A 19128-nucleotide genomic window follows, 5' to 3' on the forward strand; every position below is an offset into this window, starting at 1 on the left:
TTAACTGCCAGTAGACAGCAAGCACGATTAAACATTGTCTTGTTTGTGCAACCCAGTACTGAATTTTGTGTAGTGCATATGCAAGCAGAATTATAGATGTAGCACATACGTGAACAATCAGAATAACAGCTATTTCTAAAACACACTCTACCTTTCCCCAGTCTCTCTGGCTTTCAGTACTGGCAGATGGCATCTTTGCTTTCTTTTTACTCTGTTTGAGCTTTTCTCCAGCCTTTACAACTTCATTAGAATCATTTTTGCAGGAAGGACAATACCTAAAAAAAGGTTTTAGTAAATTCTCAATTAACTTCATAATAATGGCAATACATTTCTGGTAGCCAAAATAGCGTCTATTTGTTTATTTTGACTGAATGTTTCAAGATAGCAAGCATATACCAGTCTCAAGCAGCTGAAGCCTACAGCTTAAAAAATGAACTCAACATGAACAAATACTGTCACTTTAAGAAAGGGGTTTTCAATATCTTTAAAGGTAGAGTGCTAGTTGCAAAACATATAACTATTTTTTCTCACATGATATATGAGAGGTGCCCATGTCACCTGTACTACCTCTTTATTTAGTCCTCCTTCATTTACATCACGTAAAGGAGAAGATAGCTGAGATGACAGTATGCTGCTAACCAGTACTCATTGTCTGATTCTGTGTCCCTGCCCAGTCTATCCTTATTTTTTGCTGGTTGCGCAATAAATTTCACTGCAGATTACTGAATGTCAAACAGAGCCAAGGTATAACATAATGTATACAGAAACACACACAATCACCCCACACAGCACTGAAGCCATTTGAACATCATGCTGGGGCTCACTCATCCTAACACAAATCCATTCTGGTAGGAAAGCAGAGACACTAGTATACTGACCACAGCAGAGAGAGAAAAGAAGTACAGTGGTCGTTCTGCTGTTTCCAGCAACATTCTTATCCCAGTCCAGGAGTAATAATATACAGGCATGTCCTTGTTTCTGGCTCCCATAGGCTGGATTTGGTTACCATACACGATTAGAAGAGGAAGCCTGATCTACATTAACACTGATAACCTCATTCAGTAAACAAAAACTACTACAACTACTACTACTGCTGGTTTGGATTTAGTAAGTTTTTTATGTGGATATGAATAGAAGGATTAATGATTAAGGTTCACAGGAACAGATTTCACTATCTCCGTAAAGGTGTTGGACCATGAAAACAATGAAGCAATGGATATAAAAAAATAATAATGTACAATACTGAAGTTATATACTATAACTTTGACAGGTATTACAGCTGCTTACAGAAAAAGCATGTAAGACCAATTAAAAGAACAAATATGACATAATGCAAGGTGAATTAACAAGGTGAAGTCACATGGTGAATGCCATGTTTCTTGATAGGGTAACAATACTATCTTAATATCTTTTAAACTGAATCTTGTAGGGACTATTAAATACTGTTTCACATACAGAGTGACTTAATCTCCACAAGATAAACTTATTCAAAGTGAAGACTTAACCCCTGAATAGAGTTCACCAGATTTTACACTCTAAAAATACAAAATGGAAATATTCCCAATTCTGAAGCAAACTGCTTCTAAATTAAGAATCAGACAACCATGATTCTTTGCTAGTATGCAGGAAGAAGGGAAGGCACAAACTTCTTCTTTGATAGGAGATACTGCTCTGATGCCCAGTGCAAATGCACTTCTACATAATGACAAGCATTAAAACAGCGCAGGGCTGGTGACACTAAGCATCTCAAAACTAGCTCACATAAGCCAGGACCACAACTGTACCTCTACCACCCTGTGACTTCATTCACAGATGCAGCTATCTTATATACTTACATATCTATATACTTACATATATAGATCTTAATGCTCCTATTCTTAGTTACACAGTAAACAAAAACAAGCTAAAAAGCTTGACAAGCATTTTCCAATGAATTTTAATTATATGAATTAAACTTCTGGAAATTCATAATTTGGAAAGTGGACCACAACTATCTCTGGAGAGGAGGAGGTTTTTTTAATCAAAAGGCTCACTATGATCCAGCCATGTGCACTCACAGCACAGAAAGCCAATCCTCATCCTGGGCTGCATCCAGAACAGGGTGGGCAGCAGATCACGGGAGATGATTCCGCCTCTCTACTCTGCTCTTGTGAGACCCCACCTACAGTGCTGCATCAGCTCTGGGACACCCAAGACAAAAAAGATATGGAACTGTTGCCAAGAGCGCAGAGGAGGGCCACCAAGCTGATCAGAGGGCTGAAGCACCTCTGCTATGAAGACAGGCTGAGAGAGCTGGGGCTGTTCAATCTGGAGAAAGGCTTCAGGCACCTTCTAACTAGTTTAGATTTTAGTAAGAAATTCTTTCCTGTGAGGATAGTTGACCCAGAAAACAGGCAGGCACTAACCAATAAACATTTTGGAATCCAGTAAGGTGTAGGAAATTGAGTTATTAATTTACAGAGAATGCTAAAACTTCCAAAAGATTTACACAGATTTTTACAAAAAATATAATCACAAGGTTAAAAGAGTTTCCATGTAATGTATTCATAGACATCTTAGACGTTTAATGAAGTCTATGAAAAACTTTACAAGAATAAAATTCTATTTATTACTCATTTATAAAGGATTAACACCTCAAATAAATCATAGGCAGGCGATAAATATGAACAGTGTAAATTGTAGACAGCTAATAAAAACATAAGAGTAATTACATATGAAATGAAGAGTAGTAATGTGGTGGTCCTTCCATAGCATGAAAAATGAATGTAGTAGAGGCAATGAAGAGCACAGGGGCAGCAGCAGGGACAAAGGATGAAGGGGTAGAGAAGCAAGAGCATAAGAGAATTGCTCAAGCAGTGAAGCTTTCAAAAAATGAAAAGGCTGACGAACAATAACTGTCAATAAATACCATCAGGTAATGTCCCAGAAGATTATAATGACCATAATGAATAAAATGAACATACCAGTCTTGAAATTTCATAATGGCCTTAAAGCTTACTACTAATCCATTGTGAACGATTTAGAAGAATTATCTTGACAGAAAACATAAGCCTTATATTAAGTAGATGGATGAAAACACCTCAGAATTTAAAAATATCTTCACTGTTTTCTCTCATGAGGTGCAAATATCAAAAAGGTACCATGTATAGAATGTCAATATAGGTAAGTAAATCATCCTTGTATATTTACCAGTCTTCATCTTCTGGTATCTTGCTTAAAGGAGGGTTCAGGCAGTAAATATGATAAGCCATATTACATTCATCACACAGGAGTTGCATGTGAGCATCCTGTTTTCCACCACACAAGTAACATGAACAAAACCGGCACTCCTTATCTGGATCAGCCCTACAGTGCTTGCATTCAGGGCCGCTTTTTCCTGTCAAAAACAAAGAAATGTCAAATGCCATGTATCTCAGCAAAGTGAATTATTATATCTAAAGGAATAATTATTTCTGAGCATGAACACTGCTCTCTTGAAAATGCGTTTCTTCTTACAATGAGGTATGTATCCAAGCTTAATAAGATTTCTTCTGCTGTACAAACAAGCCACAAAAAACATGAGTAATCATCAGCTTCTCTTTATTTTCTCATGCTCCCAAGATGTACATGCACATTCTCCCTAAAGATGAAGTTCTGCTGTCTTTTGAAGCTATACAGCTTATTTAGCTCCTTGTACGTTAGCTTGGATAACATAAGCAATAAAATAAATATTTATTTCAGAAGTTTATTCTTGAATAGAAATATGAGGTGGATCCTTGATGTATCCAGGAGTTCTGGATACTTTAACACTTTTCCTTAAGTATACCAAGAAGGAAATTAATGACTCGGATTTTGCAGAAATCCACGCTCCTTTCTATTGAAGAAGAGCATGCCCTCCCAGCTGAATAGATTTTGCAGAGAAATTGATCCATGCACTTGAAGTTATCAGTGTACATCTCTGTGGAGAGAAACTCCAGACTGAAAGTTATATAAGAAAGGTTAAGCATTGTGCTGTGTCTGCAGTCTTTCTGGAAGACCTTGAAAAATTCTTTAATCTTAAAAGATAGAATCAACTACACTTAGAGTGGGAAGAGGATGGAGTTTTGATTAAGAAAGAAGAGTCAGGGGCTGCTGATGAATTAAAAACTGACAGGGGAACACATGTGAAATGCTTCAAAAGAACTAGAGCTTTTTCATCTAAAATGCTTACACAGTTGATAGACAGCTGAAATGCCTGTACACTAGCATATGTAGCATAGGTGACAATCAGAAGAATTGTAAATGACTGTGCAAATGGAAAGCTATGATCTAATCACAAACGCTGAAACTTGGTAGGACAGATCACATGACTGGAGCATTCCAGCTGACAGCTACAAACTGTTCAGAAGGGATAGGCAAGGAAAGGAGGGGGGGCAGGCAATTTGCCCTCTCCATGAACTTGATTGCACAAACCCATATTTGAAAAACAGTGATGAACAGGTCAAGAGCTTGTGGTTAAAAATCAGAAGCCAAGCCAATAAACAGAATCTCATGGTTGGTGTTTATTACCCATCACCCAGCTGAGGATACCCTGCTGCCAAACCTCCTTACTTCACCTGCAGGAAGCATCACTCTGGCAGATTCTGATCCAGCTGCTGGGACTTATCAGGACAGTCCCTGACATCTGCTGGAAAAGCAGCTCGGCAAGATGTAAGAAGTCCAGGAGACTCCTGGACAGCATCAAGGAAAATTTCTTACGCCAGATGACAGAGAAGTGCACCTGCTACTGCACCTGTGGCTTACCAGCACAGATTAACTAACTGGAGAGGACAGGATCAGTGGCAGCCTGGGCTGAAGTGGTCATGCCCTGGTGGAATTCATGATCTCAGCAATTATGGGCCAAAGAAAGATTAAAGTCACTACTCTGAAATTTAGAAGTCTGAACTTTTAGTTATTTTAGGAATTAGTGGATGGGACCCTCTGGAAAACTGCATTCAGGGAAAAAGGAGCAGAATAAAACAGTCAGATCTTTAAGGACATTTCTTTTAGAGCCCAAGATCTCTCCATTTCTACCAGTGAGCATTCAGTTAGGGAAGGCAGGAGACCAGCATGGCTCAGTAAAGACCTCTTGGACAAAAAGAAGGAAAAGCACTGGACATGGAATCAGGGACAGGTATCCTGGGAAGAAAAGAGAAGTGCTGTCCGGTTGTGGAGGGACAATTAAGAAATTAGGAAAACTAAGGTATAGCTGGAGCTGAATTTGGCAAGGGATACAAAAAATAGTAAAAATGGCTTCTTATAGGCATATTGGTCAGAAAAGGAAGATTAAAGAAAATGTACACACACAACCCTCTCCTCCCCTCTGTCCCCCAAAATGGGACAGAATAATTACTATCCACATGGAGAAGGTAGACTTATGCAACAATTTTATTTGCCCCAGTGTTCATTAGTAATCACTCTTCCCACATCTCTCAAGTCCCTGAACCTCAAGACAGGAACTGGGGAATTGAAGTCACTCCTGGTGTAAGAGCAGATCAGGTTCAAGATTATCTGAGAACCTGAACATAGACAATACCATGGGACCCAAGGAGATGCATTCCAGGGTCCTGAGAGAATTGTAGCTGTTAACTACAACCACTCTTCATCATATATAAAAAATCATGTCTGAAAATCCACAACAGTCAGAGTAAGATCTCAGTGACTGGAGAAAAAGCTATTTCAACCTTAAAAAAAAAAAAAAAAAAAAAAAAGAGTAAAAAGCGAGAACCCAGGAATTATTGACTAGTCAGCTGCATCTCAGTGCCCAGTAAGATCACGGAGCAGAGACTCCTGGAAGACATGTCAAGACCTGGAATACAGAAGACTGGTTTAAGCCAGCCAAAATGGCTTTACCAAGGGCAAATAGTGCCTGTTGGCACAGTGGCCCTCCAACAAGGACACAATGCATCAGTTGTCAAAGGAGAACTATAGATGTCTGTATACCTGTCTGTAAGGCCTTTGATATGGACCCTCACAATATTCTGAACAAAAAATCATAGATTTATAGAATATCATGAGGGGGTAGGGATCCACAAGAATCACTCATGTCAAATTCTTGGCCCTGCAAAGGACATCCCAAAAATCCCTCCATGTATGAGAACATTGTCCAGAAGCTCCTTGAATCCCTGCCAGGCTGAGTGCTGTGACAATTTCCCTGGGAAACCTGTTCAAGTGTCCAAGCACCCTCTGGGTGAAGAATCTTTTCCTGATATCTAACCTAAACCTCCCCTGACACAGCTTTAGGCCATTCCTTCAGCTCCTGTCACTCTCACCACAGAGTACACATTGATCTGCCCTTCCTGTTCCCTTCATGAGGAAGTTGTAGATTGTGATGACTGCTCTCAGTCACTTCTCTAGGCTAAACAATCAGGCAACCTCAGCTGTTGTCTTTATAAGGCTTCCCTTCAAGGCCCTTCACCATCTTTGTGGCCCTCCTTTGTGACACTCTAACTTTATAGCTGACTTACATTCTTGCTGCTAAACTAAAGAGAGATGTGTCTGATGAATGAAATGTTAAATGGATAAGGACTTAATTGGACAGCCACATTCAAAGAGTGAATGCTCCATATCCAATGGTTTAATTGGATATGGTAAAAGCGAAAGCCATTAAGGAGTGTTGTTCTTCAAGGGTCATATTGGGAATGCTATTATTTCCTATCTACATCAATGACACACCCAGTGGTGCACCCTCAACAAGGTTATAGATGACACCAAACTGAGTGGTGTAGTTCATCAGAGATTCAGAGAATCATATTAGTTTGAAAATACCTTTAAGATCATCAAGTCTAACTACCAACCTAGCTCCACCATCATATTCAGCATTAAACCATGTCCTCCAGTGCCATATCCACTCACCTTGAGAAACCTACCAGGACGGTGATGGCACCACTTCATTAGGGAACTTGGTCTAATGATTATCTAATCAATACTCTCAGGCACGTTATGACTCACTTCAGCACCTCAATGTCCTTCTTGGAGTGAGGGGCGCAGGACTGAACAAAGGATTCAGGTGTGGCTTCCCCAATGCCAAGTACAGGTGACAATCCCTGCCCTGCTCCTGCTGGCCACTCTGTTGCTGGCACAGCCCAGGATGCCATTGTCCCTCTTGGCCACCTGGGCACTGCTGGCTCATGCTCAGCTGCTGTCACCAGCACCCCCAGGGCCTTTTCCTGTGGGCAGCTCTGCAGCCACTCTGCCCCAGCCTGTGGCACTGCCTGGGGCTGCTGTGACCCAGGGGCAGGACCAGCACTGGCCTTGTTGTACCTCACACCACTGGCCTTGGCCATGATCCAGCCTGTGCAGATCCCTCTGCAGAGCCTTCCTGCCCCCCAGCAGATCAGCACTCCCACCCAGCTTGGTGTCATCTGCAATCTCACTGAGGGCACACTCAAACCTCTCATCCACATCACTGATGAAGATATTAAACAGGACTGGCCCCAGTACTGAGCCCTGGGAGCACCACTGGTCACTGGCCACCAGCTGGATGTAGCTCCATGCACCACCAAGCTCTGGGCCCAGCCACAGCCGGGTTTTCCTGTGAACTCTGCGCCTGTCTGAGCCATGAGCAGAGTTTCTCCAGAAGAATGCTGTGGGAAACAGTATCAAAGGCTTTACTTAAGTCCAGGCAGACAACATCCACAGCCTTTCACTCAACCACCGGCTGGGTCACTGTCTGTAAGGAGACCAGGCTGGTCAAGCTGACCCTGCCTTCCACAAACTCCTGCCGGCTGGGCCTGATCCCCCGGCTGTCCTGCACACCACGCGTGAGGACACTCTGGATGACCTGCTCCATGACCTGCCCCAGCACTGAGGCCAGGCTGACACGACTGTACTTCCCCGAATATTCCTTCCAACCACTGTTAGGACAGGTCCAGAAGAGGGCCATGGAAATGATCAGAGGGCTGGAACACCTCTCCTGTGAAGAAAGGCTGGGAGAGATGGATTTGTTCAGCCTGGGCAAGGGAAGGCTTTAGGGATACCTTTGTATGGCCTTCCAGTACTTAAAGGAGGTATATCAGAAACACAGAGAAAGATTTTTTACCGAGATCAGTAATGACAGGGAGCAACAATAATGAAAACTATGAGCAATTTTAAATTGAAAGAAATGTGATTTAGACTGGATACAAGGAAGACTTTTTTTTTTATTGTGAGGGGTAAGACACTGGCACAGGTTACCCTGAGAAGGTTTGGATGCCCCATCCCTGGAGCCTTTTAAAGTCAGGTTGAATAGGACTTTGAGCAACCTGATTTAACGAAAAATACTCCTGCCCATGGCACGGAGGTTGGACTAAAACATTTTTTGAAGTCCCTTCCAACTAAAACCATTCCATGATAAGAAGTGCTAAAACTATGCTGTTTGAATCATTGGTTTTAAGATAAAAACCTTTACAATTGAAACATATAAAAGAATCACTGAAGAGGGAAGGTTACCAGCTGCAGATAGAAGCTTTTGTGAGATCTACTGACTGGAAAGCCTGAAAAATAAACATGTAAAGCTACCAGCAGTGACTATTTTGTAAAGTCTTAAAGGCAAAAATACATTTAAATATATACTTCTAAAAAACCCTCCAAAATCTATGAGAATATTGCTTCTAGTAAAGTGTAGCCTAGAAGACTTATCATGCTTTCCAAATGGAGGTAATCTATTAGTTTCAGACTTCCCTCCAAAGGTTCATTTGAAGAGAACGGGAAAATTTTATGTGTGCTGATTAATAAATCTGAGGGTTTTCTAGCATAGCTACATTAAACTCCTACCTGTGCAAGGTGCCAACACTGATTCCAGTCAGACTAAGCAATCCCAGATAACTGTTAACTCCTTTGAAAAATTTTAAAAGTGATGACTGAGCATTCCCTATGGAAACTCTATAGTCTACCTCATTTAGCTAGTAACAGACAACATGAAATGGCATATTTTTCTGTAGCTCTGAGCATCACATTGTTTAGGCCTATGTAATTAACTGGTTTCAGTTAAAAAATCAGTTTCTTAGATAAAAGGTTAGTAATTTTATTTTTAAATAGGAAAAGAGCAAAAATAACCTACATATTTTAGTTCAGTTAAATAGGTGAAGTTCTCTAGTTTCTTCAATATACAGACAAACTACACACTGTCATTTTCATGATATGACTTTCATTTTCCACATTTTTGTTTTAACCATATCCTAAGTCATATGCACTAACTATAGCTGCACTATTAGTCATATGAAGACAGGTCTGTTCATCTCAACCAACAATGCAGAGTTTAGTTGCATAAATAATTTAATATTAACTTTTTTGAAGAAGAAGAAGGAATTAGCACAAGTTTGGATTCTGGGAGTAATATATTTTGATACCCAGGTGTTATTTGCATGTTGCATATAAATGTTTTTAACATATTTACAACTATTTTGCTTCTCAGATTTTTTTATTTCTAATATAATTTTCTAATAGGCTTAGTCTTACTCCTTTTCTCAGTTGCAGAATTTTACTTCCATTAATTAATGAGAAAATTACTATTTTTAACTGTAACTGCTAAATTTATATTAACATCACTTTACATATACAAAACCTAACTATTATGTGACCATGCTCAAGAAAAAATGAGTTTTTCTGCAGAGACATCCTAGTCTGTTTATCTGATAAAGATTATTTCCATATTGGGCATTCTATCTTTTGACATGGGCGTGGAGAGTAGCTAAATATGGACAAAAATATAATCAGTGCATTTGCTGACTGTGCTTACAAAAATCTCATAGAATATTTAAGGCCAAATAATTATTTTAATTTAATCTGAAATTAAAATTAAATAAAATAATAAAATTAAATTTAAATAAAAGAATGTAATAAAATTCTGCATCTCTCCATAGTATATAAGCTAAGGGAGTTGTGTGTTTATAGATAGGCATATATATATTTAACTTTTTTTAATACACAGTACAAATGGGATTGTACGTACAATCCAGAAGGAAAAGCTACACTGGTAGCCAAACTGATTATAGCATACAGCTCAACTGATAATGCACTGTGCATACTTGAACAAAGGCAAAACAGCTGACCTGGCTGGAAAACAGAATCACATGAACAGGGTTGTGTAGTGAGTGTTGACTTCAGGAAAAAGAGCAGTTCAAGAAATACAGCTGAATTCCCACATGAGTTTATTTTTCACAATTACACTTTAGAAGATTATATTTATGAATGATATTTATTTATTAAGGTTATAAACAATATGCTGAAATTAATAAGATTGTGACCAGGAATAAAATGAAACAGAACATACACAGAGGTGCAAATCTCTACACAGATGTCAGTATTTGGGTAGTTTATGCAAAGAGGTTACAAATAAAGAAACAACTATCAACACTGGAGTGAAGGAGCTGTAATAGACAACAAAGGTCTTGACTCTGGAACAATTAGAGTGGAAATCAGTGTACAAAGTAGTGAGTGGTAAGGCCACCCCTCAAATCTTGTGCTCAGCTTTGAATCCCTCATTCCAAGAAGGACACTGAGGTGCTGGAGTGTGTCCAGATTTGGCCAGTGAAGCTTGTGAAGGCTCTGGAGCACACATCCTATGAGGAGCAGCTCAGGGCGCTGGGGTTGTTTACCTCAGCTGGTAAATATAATAAGGTGACCCAAGACCTTATTGCTCTCTGCAACTATCTGAGTTTATAGCCAGGTGAGGGTCAGTCAAAAGGACAAGAGGAAATGGCCTGAAGCTGGACTAGGGGAGGTTTAGCTTGATTATTAGGAAAACTGCTTCACAGAAAGAATGGCCAAGCACTGGAAGATGTTGCCCAGAGAAGTGATGGAATTACCACCCCTGGAAGTGTTCAAAAAACACCCAGATGTGGCACTTAGGGACATGGTTTAATGGTGGACTTAATGGCCTAAAGGGTCTCTTGCCATCTAAATGATTCTATGGTAAGTAAATACTCATGTGAGCTCAAATATCACCATTGTAGACAATTCTGTATGGTCAGCAATACAATAATCACTCATTTCCTTGACACATAATTTTAAAAGTTAATTCATTATACAGTAGCTGCAGGGAAGGACTAAATGAATTGCAATAATTTTTTATGCCATTTAAAATGTTGCATATTTGCAAAATAAATAGTATGTAAGCACAAATCAGTATTTGTCGATTTTCAATTTTCTCACACTGCAATCTTTTTAAATCAAAACATGCTTTAAGATATTGCACAGATCTTTTACTGTGACCAAGAAAAAATAAAACAGAGTCGATAATTTTATTTTTTAGTAATCTAAGGGGGGTAATTCTCAAATAATGAAAATGAATAATGATTTGAGAAATTGACATTTTTACTTTTAAGAATACCACAGGGAATGGTATTTACTCCTCTGAAAAACAGTAATTTCTTTTTTTTTTTTTAGACAACAAACAAACATTGATCAGACTCATTGTACATGGAGAGCCACCTACAAAGGTTCTGAAAAATTGCATGGAGTCAGGAATGTAATGTGTAATTATAGCTAATACCTACTTGCAGACCTGCAGTTCAATCTTCAGTGTTGCTATCACAAACACTTAGCACTCCTAACTTTAATATATTTTCAAATGCAGGATAAAATGTCACACTACTTTTTAGATGAACTGCCACTAACTCCTTATTGTGGTTGTGGGGAGGTTAAGGAGGTCTTGCATAGTAACTTTTTTAGTAACATTATGCAGGGTCAACTAATCCAAACATGAATTATCCCTTTTTTTTTAATGGTACAAGCAACTTCAGTATGAAGTTCCTTATCTTTTTTTTCCCCTGACAGAATGACAAAGTTAAAGTGTATTGCTACCAACTAATTCTATTTTTGGCATTTAATAATTTATTTAAAGCTTAAATTACATGTCAGTTGCAACAGCAGTTTTGGTGGCCTGAACACCTCTCTAGAAACTTAAATGAGACTGCAAATTCATTCCGCACTGTTCATTTAGAGCATTATCAGCTGCTTCCCCTTTTCACCATTTCCGTTTCCCTGTTTCACCATTTATGACTGATAGCACTAAGATGTAAATATGTAAAGTAATATAACCATCTCACAGTAACTATACTTTTCAGAACAGAAATCTAAAAATATTTAAATGCAATTACTTTCTTGAACACAAACCAATTATTACTACTACCTCTGCATGCTGATAATTTCTAAAGAAATGTCACTCAATTTGTACTTATATTCAAATAATTTAAAAAACGCATACTTTTGAAATCTCCATCCCCAAATGTCAATGGATAGGCTCCTGGCTTTTCAATCTTGTACATTTCCTCTATAAAAAGGATTTTACAATCATTTATTGTGTCTTCTGGACCTCTGAAAAACAAAAAAGAATAAAAAGTACATTCAACTTAGTTCCTCAGAGCTAGATTCTGTACTTTTTGAATCCTAAGCAGTAAGATAAAGTAGACTTTTTTATCACTTATAGGATACTTTATTTGAATTCACACACAAAAATCAGTCTAGCATGGTAACCCCTACGAAGAATATAAAACACATATTTAGGGCTTGCTTAAAGAAAAGACTACTCCATAATCCTCAGATTGTCTGGCACTTCAGTATGTCTTCATTGACAGTTATCCAATATGACTTAATTCCCTTCTAAAATTTCAAAATGTCTTTATTGGCTGAACACAGCAGACCAAAGAAAACATTATTTTCTGGAATACAGTATCTCAAATATTATTATAAATGTACAGTACCACAAACAAACCAGAAATGTGACCTGCAAGACAGAAAAATAGTTGGAACCTATAGAGCAAGAAAAGCAGCAGAAAATTTCAAAAGCCCTTCTATGACTTTTAACTGTTTCTCAGCTCTGGAAAGCCACATACAATGTATGTTTGTAATACATCAATTACAAATAGTCCTGCTATGTCAGGTTTCAGTGTGAATTTTCAGTAATTAGTAGCAACAAATAAACCAAGATTCCACAACAACAATGCCAAAAGACTTCTAGAAAATAATTAGAAAATATTAAATGTACAGTTTTCATCTACTCTTATTAAAATGTATTTGTATCTACACAGATTGCAATTCAAATGGAAATGTATCTAAGAAGAAAACGCCATAATAACACCAGGAGTTGTTAGCACTCCCTTTTCCTTCCTCCTTAGGATGATACTGTGCTCGCTTCAACTGTCTGTTCTTTAACCATTTCAATTTACTATCTGATCTAGAAGTAAGCAGGAATTTTCAGTATAATAAAATACTTGTGCATATCTGTAATAACCTATCACAGAGGTGTCTTGAAAACATGTTTGAAGAAAGCCAGCCAGGTGGCAGATCCCAATAAAAAGATCTAGTCTGCAAAATTATATTAGATTATAGATAGCTAGGGAAACAAGATATTAGATTAATATTCAATAAGGATAACTGCAACAAGAGAACATCTTCAGAAACATCAGTCTTCAGTCTGGAATCTGTGGTTCTCTGCCCTACCTCCTGGCCTGGTCTCACCACTTCCTTTATGCTGACTACCAGTTCTTGAACTCTGACACATGATAGCCTAAGGCAGAAAAAAACTAAGCCAGGGAAAAAACACAGGTGACAAATCACTTTTTCATGGCCCTGAACACTGCAGTATTTAGGTCTCCATGGAACTGGGGTTGAGAGGACTCCATCAGTGTCTTGACTAACTTTAATTGCCTTTTAAGTGTACTAACAGCTGCTTACTTAGGCACGTGTATTTATTTTGACCTTTTTCTTTCCCAGCAGTTTCTGGAGGAAAAACATTGTTGGTCACATGCATATACAGTAAATGCTAGCAATTTTCAAATATTTAGGCTATTTGAACAGAATATGCAAATGCTGTATCAGTGCAAATACATCCAGAAGAAAAACTACTGTTTGATTTCCTGATCAGGAAAATAATGTATTTAGAATTAACTACATTTGCACCCTAAGGGAATAGTACTTTAAAGCAGTTCTGGCCATTGTAACACCTCAGGTAAGCATGCAAAGGCACTTTGAATTATCCACAATACTGAGCAATTCACAATCACAAAGGCACAATACATTCAAATGCAGAAATGACAAGATGTAAACATAATCTTTGTCAGGAAAACTTAACCACAAACTCTTAAAAGCATCAATATTTCCCACGTTATTTTGTGGACTTCAGAGAGCCTTTTATTAACTGTCCTATATTTCTTGTTTTTCCTAGATTATTTAAAGTGAAAAACAACACAAAACACCTGTTGAGATTCTTTAATGCCATAAATCTATGTTAGAACTTTTCTTACTTATAACACTGCTTGACTGCCTATCCAGTGTTACTCCTCTAGGACTTATTTCTAACAGAACTCAAAGTTGTGAATCTAATTTAAAACGAAAATACAGAATTATTACTTCTTTCACATAAAGTGAAATTTTATACTTAATGACTGATATTCTCAAATTCTAGTAAACTTCAGACAAATTTAAGCATATTTTACACCGATTTTTGCATTGTGCAATTCTTAAATATGTGTGTAGTCTATAACCACTATCCCTAGTATGAGCAAAACTGCATCTTGGAAAAACTCTTCTCTCCTCTCCACCCCTCCCCTAGTAATACTATTCCTTATATCTAGGCAATGTTTATTAAACAGATGGAATTCACAGTTTCCCTATCACATACACTAGATCATGGTAGACATTACTTCTCTCTTTGCCCTGTATTTTCCCTTTGAGATAATGACACTTAGAAAGCAACTTTCAGGCTACAATTTCCCTAAAGTCTATTCAGTATTTTCTGCTGTGAGTAAGAAATAAGTAAATACTAGCAAATAACATTATAAAGCTGGTATGTTCCAACAAATGTTATGGCTGCATATCTGGAACTACAGAGGAAGATCAATGAACATTGTGAAAATGAGCTAATATTAAATGGTTAAGCATTACCAAAGCTAAAAAAATCTGCTTAGCTATTCACTCGTAAAATAATAATTTCTCTGCCACAGTACACATTCAGTGCTTTAATAATGATCATGTGATTTTAAAATTATGGTTATCTAAAAAAATTGTGGCTATATTATGCTGTCAAATGTATAACCTTTCATTTCTTCAGTCTACCATACCAAAACTGAGATTATGCAATATGCATAGTAAACAGGATGCTAGTATTTCAAGCAAGAACTCCAAATCTTCTGAAAGAATGAAATCCCAAAACAAAGCCAGATTCTTCAACACAGCAGAATTCCTAATGCAAGCCTTCCTTTAGGATAGGTTAGCCATAGCCAGAAAGCAACCTTCAGCTGAACCTTCTTTTATCTGCACTTTCCCCATGCATATTTCTTTTTTATTTTTAACCTTCAGGTAGCAAAACACTTTAGATATTCAAAATCACAGTTGACTAGATGTGTGGGCATTATCCTGAATATTTCAAAGGTCAGCTTCACAGAAAATAAAAGCTGCTGGACAGTTACCATGCTTAAAGAACTTTATCCCTTCATACAATCTGAGAGATTCAGTGACAATAGTCAGATCTCTGTCTCACTTTATTCTTTATTTCTGGGTTTACCACTTTACCACACTGAAATCAAAAGTACAGTATTTTAACAAACACTAAAGAATACAAGGCTGAATAAAAATGGCAGAAAAACTACTACAAAAATGGACACAGAGTTCATATTCATACTAAGAATAATAATGAAAAGTGTCTAATGATTAATATTTAAGCCCCCTAAGAGCAAAACCTTATTCACACTGTCATGTTTACAACAACTAATTCACAGTCAGTCTCTATGGCTAATGTCAAAAGGTACTGTCAAGGTCAGTAGAGAAACAGTCACAACCAGAATAAAGCCTAACAGAATACAATGTTGGCTATGCTCTCCAAATACACAAATTCTCTTAACAACACACAAATCAAAACAAAACCAGATTTACTACAATTTTCTGTATCCATCTTTTCATATGCAACACTTTGTTTACATGCCTTACATTAATCAGCCTTTATTCTGCTTTTGTAAAGTTTTCAGACAGCAACTCTTTCTGTTCTGCATCAACAAACCACAGTTAAACAACTTCTTAAAAAACACACAATATTTCAATATTACCATTCAAAATGGTTATTAGAACTTGTAATATCATCTCCTTTGAAGCATTTAACTGCAAATTTTTTTTAAAACAAGCTTGTTTCAAAGGTGATTTTAAAATCTTCCCATATTTAGACAGCATACTACATTGATAATCTCACCAAATTCTGCTAGGTTGTACTGAATTACATAGAGGTTCTTTTGCTTTCTTTATTACACACCAGCAGAAAAGCAGAGTATTTACAAAACTTTTTTCAGAATATTGCACACACATTTGTTTAATCATTAGAATAAAAATGCACAGTTACAAAATGGGACAGTATTAGCTCTGCTTTTAATTTAACTTTTCATTTATTACACAAGCATTGTAAAGATAAAGACATGTGGCAACTTCTGCACTATGCAAAGATTTTATTACTCTCTTTCAGCCACACTACTATTTAAACAACCACAAAACAATGAAATTAACATTTTCTAAGCTATGTTGAGGACCATATTCTAATATGAATCTTTAATGCCTTTGAAAACAAAACACACATACTCCCAAACTTAGAAAATTCATACTATGAACACACATACAAGTCAGGCAGGACATTACTTTTTTTTATGTCAGCAGTAGGTGAGCTGCTTGATGCATTTACAAAGCAATAGCTCATTATGCCATATTTTGAAAGCAGAGACTTGGACACAGAGACTCTCCTCTTCTCCTTAGCCGGGGAGCTGCAGAAAGGTGGACATTAGAATACCTGGGGAAAGAACTGGCCTGAGAGAACAGCCAGCAACAATGTCAGAGGCTCACGACTGCGCACATCCCTGCCCCATGAGACAGACCACACCAAGGAGTGGAGCCTGTGGAGGTCCTGATCCCACCCCAAACCCAGCCCTGTCCATAGTGCTGCAGGAACACCCCTGATGGGGAGAGGAGTTCACTGCCACCACCCCAGCTGCTCCCTTCTTGTAGTCACAACTATGTCTGTGACTGGCACTATCACAAATGCTCAGTAGGCATTGACAGCTTCCAAATGCAAGTTGAAACACACAGATATTAACCCCCAAATGTCCATGAAGAACCAGGTAAAAAAGGTCATTATCTCTATTATGACCCATAAAGTTAATACACCAAAGGCATCATATATGAAAAACAAAGATATAAGAGGTGTGCTTGGCATCACAGGACATAGTCTAAGCTCAGTTGACTTTGTGTGTTTGCAGACTGAACTGCAGTGCACAGAAACAATGCTAAAAGTCTGTTCAAGACATCATTTCAAGGGTGCAGTCTAGTCAACAAATTCTTTCATGCTAGGAAGAAGCAAAGATACAAAGAGGTGATTCCTACTATAAGAGGTTAAACACTTCTATCCAGATTCTAAATTATATTGCAATTCAGTGAGTAGATATAGCACACACTCATCATGAGCTAAGATAAAGTTACAGGAGACGAATCTGTGAAACCTGCCAGACTAGTGAGAACCTCAACTCAAAAACAAAGACATGAGAAGAAGCACCTCTTGTCATAACAAACTCACAGAGATAGTATCAGGATGAGAAGACCTTCCAAAAATCAAAGAAAAGAAAGACTCCTGAAAGCACAGAAACACATTAAGCACTCTGGAAAAAACAAACAAAATACAAAGCAAAAACCAAAACAAATTAACCAAAAAACCACAAACACCAAAAATATGAACTCCTCAAAAAATCCCAAAACCTAAGTGAATAAATCAACAACAAATCCCCAAAATGTAAGGTGCTTTAAAACCAACCAACAAAAATCACACAAAACCAACCAATCACAGAAAAAAAAAAGCTGTGAAAACTTCTGAAGGTATTCACCTTCAGAAATCATAAAAACACAATAGCACAGAATCAAAGAATCACAAAGACATTTCCAAAGAATGGTCATATCAAACCAAAAGCAAGGAGAACTGCTTGCAAAGAAGAAACCAAATTTCTAGCCTAGAAATTTTGTAATGAATTTATTATCATGGCTTGAATGGATATGACAGCATTACTGTACTGAAAAAGCTTGGAATCCAGAGATTCTCCTGCTCAGAACATGATGAATCTAATTCACTAAGAAATCCTGAAAGTCAGAAAATCCTAAAGAGAAAAAGAGGTCCTAACTACTTTGGCATTTAGAGGGCAGCTGCTTATTTTGGAATGTCTTCATTCCTTATATTGCCCAACTCTCTTCAGAAAAACTACAGCAAATGCTCCCACCGTGATTTCCAATTTCATTAGTGCATAATATTAAATCCTCCACTTAAGTGTCCAACAGCCATTACATAATGGTAATTACAACTTTTCCAGGTCATTTGTGTTTGTCTGGAATCTCTGATAATCTTCTAATTACAAATTTTTATGCTGATAAATCCAAATGCCCATAGACTTATGTGGGGTTAACTGTTAGAGAGAATCCCAACAAATAATTGAGAAAAGCACACTTTTGTGCCTCCCTGAAACACCTACACACCAATGCATGGTCAATGAACAAAGGGGATTACAGAAGTGTGTGTAGCTCCATGACAACACTGGGGTCATGGAGACATGGTGGGATAGCTCACAGGACTGGAATGCTGTCACTAATCCGTAAGGGCTCTTCAGGAAGAAGAGGCTAGGAAGACTAAGAGCAGCTGACCCTTACATGAGGGCAGATGAAGAACCAAAGAGCTTACAGGTCAAGGTTAGCAGACAGAACATTAGTGAGGCTGTAATGGGTGCCTGTTGTAGAGTATAAACACATATTTACTTACTTATTTACTTACTCCTTCAGACAACTGGAAAAACTTTCATGTTTACAGGCCCTGTTCTCACAGGGAACTTGAAGCACCATGGTAACCACCCATAACATTATTAAAACCCCAACTACACATAGTCCTAGACAAGCTGCTCTGGCTCATCCTGCTTGAACAATACAAGAGCTCCCTTCTATCCTTGAAGTTTCTCTTAAGTGTATACATATTTTTCAACACAACTCCTTTTTTCTTTTTATTTTCATAATGCTTTACCCAATATTGTGCCCACCACTATTTCCCACCCACCCACTGCTTGCCTTTTTGCAACTTAAATTTGTTTTCTTCTGTTCTTCCTCTTCTGTTTGGACTTACTTTCCTCAGTAGGAACAAATTAAACT

At 37.8% G+C, this 19128-nt stretch overlaps 1 protein-coding gene across 10 annotated transcripts in view; it reads right to left on the bottom strand.

Annotated features, from left to right (window-relative positions):
- The window catches only part of UHRF2 (ubiquitin like with PHD and ring finger domains 2), a 76201-nt gene that overhangs the window by 20899 nt on the left and 36174 nt on the right, over nucleotides 1-19128 (bottom strand). For all 10 annotated transcript variants that reach the window (XM_021531690.4, XM_021531689.4, XM_085567388.1 and 7 more), the window contains exons 5-7: nucleotides 12185-12294; nucleotides 3190-3376; nucleotides 152-275 (exon numbers count right to left, since the gene is read on the bottom strand). In XM_021531690.4, the coding sequence (XP_021387365.1) occupies nucleotides 152-275; nucleotides 3190-3376; nucleotides 12185-12294 (421 nt within the window). The remainder of the gene's footprint in view (nucleotides 1-151; nucleotides 276-3189; nucleotides 3377-12184; nucleotides 12295-19128) is intronic.

This window comes from Lonchura striata, chromosome Z (genome assembly GCF_050655825.1).
Source record: "Lonchura striata isolate lonStrDom1 chromosome Z, ASM5065582v1, whole genome shotgun sequence".
NCBI lineage: Eukaryota > Metazoa > Chordata > Aves > Passeriformes > Estrildidae > Lonchura > Lonchura striata.